This window comes from Lathyrus oleraceus, chromosome 4 (genome assembly GCF_024323335.1).
Source record: "Lathyrus oleraceus cultivar Zhongwan6 chromosome 4, CAAS_Psat_ZW6_1.0, whole genome shotgun sequence".
NCBI classification, from domain to species: domain Eukaryota; kingdom Viridiplantae; phylum Streptophyta; class Magnoliopsida; order Fabales; family Fabaceae; genus Lathyrus; species Lathyrus oleraceus.
In genome coordinates, this window is record NC_066582.1 from 309,860,825 (window position 1) to 309,866,915 (window position 6,091).

The window sequence follows — 6,091 nt, forward strand, 5'->3', positions numbered from 1 at the left end:
TCATCTTGCCTTACTGTTACAAATTAGGTCTGCTACCTGATGTTGCTTACTGGTTTTTTTGCAGGTTATGGTTGGAAGTTTGGAAAGCTCAGGAGGAAGATATCCTGATAAATTGTTGTTGTCAAGAAGGAAGTGAGCAAGCTTTGGTAATCGCCAGAGTTCTGGAGGGATTTTCCCGCTAATTGAATTATTGTTCATGTGAAAATGCTTTGTCTTGTTCAGGTTTGCGAATGATGTTGGTAGAGGTCCTGATATATGATTTTGATCGAATTTTATTCTATCAAGGTTCGAAAGAAAGCCAAGCTCATCTGGCAGTGACCCTGTTAATAGATTTCCACTTAATAGCAAGAGGACTAAAGATTTGATATTGCCAATTTCCTTTGGAATACTCCCAGTTATTTTGTTCCACATGAAGTTCAATCTTTCCATATAAGCTAAGCTGCCAATTTCTGGTGCCAAATTTTCGGACAAGCTCAAATTCATTAGTTGCAATTCTTGAACGTGTAAATAGCCATCAATTAATGTTTCATTGAAACATAAAACTCCTGTCCAGCGAGATGTACATGGGTCTCCGCGTATCCAATTGCTCAAATTTCCATTAGGATCAATCAACCTTTCTTTTATGGCTTTTAATGCTTCAACTTCGGTAGGGTCAGTGATATTATCCTGTGCAGCAATAAGCACCAAATAGAAACAAAACCATAAACTGAAAACAACTTGATGCTTGTGACCTTCTGAAAGAAACATCCTTGAAATATGTAGAAATCAACACAACACAGCCCTTTAAATATCTCTCCCAGAGAGAGTGAAAGAGGCATAAACGTGGGGCAAGATGGGAAATCAACGAGGTGGGTGTTGTCTTTATGATTTCTTTGTAAATGGATATTCAATGGACAATTATGGGTGAATTTAGGGTTTAATGGATTTGGGTTGACTTTGGTCAAAGTTGACCAAAAAGTCAATTGTTGACCAAAGTCAACAATTGGTCAAAAATGCCAAATTTTGTATTTTCTTGTATGGACTCACATGTAATGGTTTACAATGACATGAAATAGATTGAAATGGATTAACAAATGGTTTGAAGTTTGATTTGAAATTGTTTTTTTTTTAAAAGGATTTTTATGACTTGAAGGCTTGACTTTGGAAAAGAACATAACTTGACTGGCAATATATGTTAACAAGGCCATGAAATGATGGTATAATATTAGGATTTGAAAGGGATATTCATGAATCAAGTGGCATGATTGGCAATTGGCTTGTGACACAAGAAGGTTGGTTGTTTGGATGACCAAGACCATATGTGCATTAACAATCACATGAACAACACCATGACTTTGGACCAAGACCAATCCTCATATAAAACCAAAGTAAGGTTAGGCCAAGCATAAAAAAATTCAGGACCAAAATCGGGGTATGACACCAGGCTATGAGTGAACTTTAGGACACCTAGGAATAGAGTGATTCATGGGAAACGGGTGGTATGGCGCCACTTAGCGGAACATGGTATCACGAGCAGTTCAGATTCTGATGGGGTATTATCGTTGCATACACCTGGTGTGCATATGATGATATTCTTGAAAGGATTGTTTATCCTGCGTTTCTCTTGACCTTACCCTGACCTAGATTACACCCGTGAGTGGGGCGGGAGTGAATCATTTGCAGGTACTGATGGTGACTATGGTTCAGTTAGAGTTATGGATATTTATGTCCGAGACGCCGGAGTGCTGTTCGTGGTATTTATCAGCGGGTTCCGTTTATTTCGGATCCCTGGGCTGGATTTGAGGGTACTGGTGTTCAGAGGATCTTGTTGACATCCATTCAGTGGATTTCCTGTGATGATGGTGATATATCCTCCGGTTCCGTTTATTTTGGAACCTCATGAGTTGGATTTATGGTGACTTGGTCCTTCAGATGGCTGTGATCAGTTCAGAGACCGGAATCCAGTACCGTTGATGTTCAGATGACTTGGAAGATGGCACAGTGACTTGGATTCATGCACTTGCATACATTCCCATTTTGCATTCATCAGCATCCAACTCATGTCTATCCATGCTTAGGGTACATTCTCAATTGAGACTCTGGTTGAGAGACATCCTGATGTCAGAATGTTATTGTCAAATTAATATCCGTCTCGATGAAGCCAGAGTCAAAGGACAGAGTGTTCCTCATACGGATAGACATTGCATTCATGCGTGAGTCATAATAACCTGTCTTCTATTTTGCAGGTGTCAGTACCTAACGTGTTTGATCGACTCAAGAATCATTGCTCGCGTACGCCGAGTCATTCCTCTGCACGTAGCTCGTCTGTACAGATACCTTACCAGACGCAACAAACCCAGACTGAGGGATTCGTCCAACTCTGACATTCTCGAGCTGAAAGAGAAGATGAGTGAGTTGATCAACGCCATGCAAGGTTTCGCCTTGGGCAGCAAGCGATCGCCGAAAAGGTGGATAAGGCCGAGGCTTTAGCCAGGGCAAAAGGAAAATAGGAGATGGAGGAAGATAGGTTTGGAATTGGCTATCAATCGGGCCAAGGCTCGTTTGGGCAGAATAGAGGACGTCGTCAACCGTTCACGTTCACCAGTGCTGGAATGCTAGATCCAGATCGCGTTTGTGCGGTGGGTGAAGAAATTGACAGTGACTGCGAGCTCGAATCGTGGATAAAACTGTGCGTACCAGGGATGGAGGTTCTGAACTGGAAGGCCTAAAAGATCATCACTGTCACTCTACGTGAAGAGTAATATTTCTGTTTTTCAATTCTGTTTGCATGAAAGCCATACGTTTTGCCCAAAACGTATTGGTCCATTGTAAGGGCCACCTCATGTGTTTCATTTTGCAATATTTTGCATCATTAATAAATGGATGTTTTTTGTAGTAAAAGTGGTGTTCCCTGTTTTTCATTTATTTTTGCAGTTTAAAAAAATAAAAATGGCAGTGTTTATTTTCATTTGTCTTCCTTTTGATTCGTCTCGTCCCAACCTCAAAAGCAATGCATGAATCAAAATTCATGTAGATGCGATCATTCTCCGGATCTCATTGATAACAATTCTGCTACACCCTCATATGACTTCGACAATCCGATTTATCATGCCGAAGAAGAAGGCGAAGAAGATTGTGAACTGTCGGAAGAATTAGCCAGATTGTTGAAACAAGAGGGGAAGGTGATTCAACCGCACGAGGAGTGAGTCGAGGTTGTTAATCCAGGCGTCGAGGATGTCAGACTGGGGCCGCTTTGGAGGTAAACGTCAAGTGCCGAAGAAGGATAGAATGGTGAGGATGTGAGTGGACTACCTGGATTTGAACAGAGTTGGCCCGAAGGATGACTTCCCATTACCTCACGTAGATGTGTTGGTGGATAATACAACTCAATTCCCGGTGTTTTCCTTCATGGATGGTTTTTCTGGCTATAATCAAATCAAAATGTCGCCATATGATATGGAGAAAACAACGTTCATTACACCGTGGGGCAATTCTTGCTATAAGTTGATGCCATTCGGTCTCGAGAACGTCGGTGCCACGTGGCAGGGGGCCATGGTGACTTTGTTTCATGATATGATTCATCATGAGATTGAATGCTATGTTGATGACATAATAGCAAAGTCCCAAACAGAAGAGGGGCATCTGGTAGATCTGGCCAAGTTGTTTGACCGGTTGAGACAATTCAAACTGAGGTTGAATCCGAATAAGTGCACTTTTGGAGTGCGGTCCGGTAAGTTGCTGGGGCTTATTGTGAGCGAAAGAGGAATCGAGGTTGATCCTGCAAAAAAAAAAGCAATACAAGAAATGCCTGAACCGAGGACAGAAAAAGAGGTTCGTGGTCTCTTAGGTAGGTTGAACTGCATTTCACGGTTCATATCTCATCTAACAGCCACGTGTGAACCCATATTCAAATTGTTAAGAAAAGATCAAACGGTCAGGTGGAATAATGATTGCCAAGTGGCATTTGAAAAATAAAAGAAGATGTGCAGGAGCCTCCGATTCTGATGCCTCCTGTGGAGGGACGACCGTTAACCCTGTACTTGATAGTCCTCGAGGGGTTTATGGGGTGTGTACTGGGGCAGCATGACGAGTCTGGTCGAAAAGAGCATGCAAATTACTACCTTAGCAAAAAGTTTACCGACTGTGAAACAAGATATTCACTGCTCGAGAAAACTTGTTGTGCTTTGGCATAGGCTGCTCGCCGACTGAGACAGTACATGCTGGTTCATACCACTTTATGGATTTCCAAGATGGATCCGATCAAGTATGTATTTGAGAAGCCAGCATTGAGAAGCCAGTATTGACCGGACGGGTTGCGAGATGGAAAATGATTTTTGTCTGAATACGATATTCAGTACACCTCTCAAAAAGCAATAAAGGGGAGTGTATTGTCTGATTACCTCGCCCAGCAACCCATTGAGGATTATCAACAGATGAAGTTTGAGTTGCCTGATGAGGACATCATGTTTCTCAAATCGAAAGATTGTGAGGAACCAATCCCGGAGGAGGGGCCTGACCCTGAATCCGAACGGATTCTGATGTTTAATGGGGCCGTTAACATGGATGGTAACGGAGTTGGAGTTGTTGTTGCCCGACTGACATTTGAATGCACCAACAATGTGGCTGAGTGCGAAGCTTATATCCTGGGTATCGAACCTCGGTGCGTCTACTGGGGCAACGCCTTTCTCGCTCGTATGGGATGGAAGTCGTGCTACTTGTTGAGGTCCAGATCCCATCATTGAGAGTCCTGATGGACGTGAAATTGAAAAAGGCTGAATGTGTAAGGACTCGGTACGAAGAGTTGAACCTGATTGAGGAAAAGAGGCTAGCAACCATTTTCCATGGGCAGTTGTACCAGCAGCGAACGAAACGTGCTTTTGACCGAAAAGTGCAACCTCGTGTGCATCATGTAGGAGATGTGGTGTTGAAAAGAATCCTTCCTCCTCAGAACGATCGTAGGGGCAAGTAGACACCCAATTATGAGGGTCCATTTGTGGTCAAGAAGGTTTTCTATTGCAGAACCTTGTTGCTGACGACCATGGATGGCGAAGATCTTCCATCCCTTGTGAATGTGGACGCAGTAAAAAAAATACTTCGTATAAGAGACCCGCTGGACGAAAAGAATAAAATAGTCCAGGCAAAAAAGGGCATCCCGGCGAACCAAGAGAAAAATGAAAAAAAGGTTCGGGCAAAAATTAGGGATAAAAAGAAAAAACTGTACACCCGGCAAGTCGAAAACCCCATAAGGGCGGCTTGGGCAAAAAAGGGTATCCCGGTGGACTGAAAACCCGAAAGGGCGGTCCAGGAAAAAGAGGGATTGAAACGAACAACTGCGCCCAGCGTGATCGTTTGTGTTTTGGTTAAGACACCTGGATAATCCCCAGCAGAGATCGGTCGGAAGCGTCTTGTTCAGAAGGAAGAAAGCGCGGAGAGTCTTGAGGACATATGGGGTGTAACCGAGTTGGAACTCGATGAGATCACGGGTTCACATTGCCATTAGGATAGATTTTCCATTTGTGTGCAATTACCTCTTTTCAGGGATTGCTTCCTGTGTATTGCTCAGTTACGAGCCACCTTTTTCAACCAATAAAATGCATATTCAGTCAAATAATTTTGGTATTTGTTTTCATTACAGCTTTGATTGCAAAAACATCCGTTTATTTTGATAAGAATCTTTGCATTTTGAGACATAGGGGTCCCTTCCGATGCATGTTTATAAGATTGAAAACGTGAAATCTTATTCGGAAGGTTGAGTGACCTAGGTGTTGAAATTTTGGCACGCCTGGGGCACGTTTTATCTAACGATCTCTTTTGCAGGTGCTGTTAGATATTTTCACTCACTTGCAGGTTGTGATGTGAAGCTTTTGACAAAAGATCCCCATGGAGTCCGATCAGGGACGAGGATTTGAAGAATGGTGAAAAGACAGCGAGAGAATTGCGACGATCCTGGAGGGTTAATCAAGAAGACTCTTCAAAGTTTGAAGTGGAAAGTTGACACTGTGTTTATGTGGTGGATACCATCGTTCGACGAGTCGACAGGTGTTCCATGTCAAAGTTTCGTACCTCCCCAGCGGTTTGAGATTGTTATCTCCCCAGCGGGTTCGAGATCGAT

At 42.9% G+C, this 6,091-nt stretch overlaps 1 protein-coding gene across 1 annotated transcript; it reads right to left on the reverse strand.

The window, feature by feature from the left end:
- On the reverse strand, positions 1-865 carry LOC127137244 (probable LRR receptor-like serine/threonine-protein kinase At1g06840). Its single transcript, XM_051063716.1, has one exon. It carries the CDS (start codon positions 745-747, stop codon positions 1-3), a length of 747 nt encoding a protein of 248 aa, XP_050919673.1. The 5' UTR covers positions 748-865.
- Positions 866-6,091: the final 5,226 nt, after the last annotated feature.

Bases quoted from the DNA above. Each gene is read 5' to 3' on its own strand.
- LOC127137244 (XM_051063716.1), bottom strand. From the start codon at position 747: ATGTTTCTTTCAGAAGGTCACAAGCATCAAGTTGTTTTCAGTTTATGG.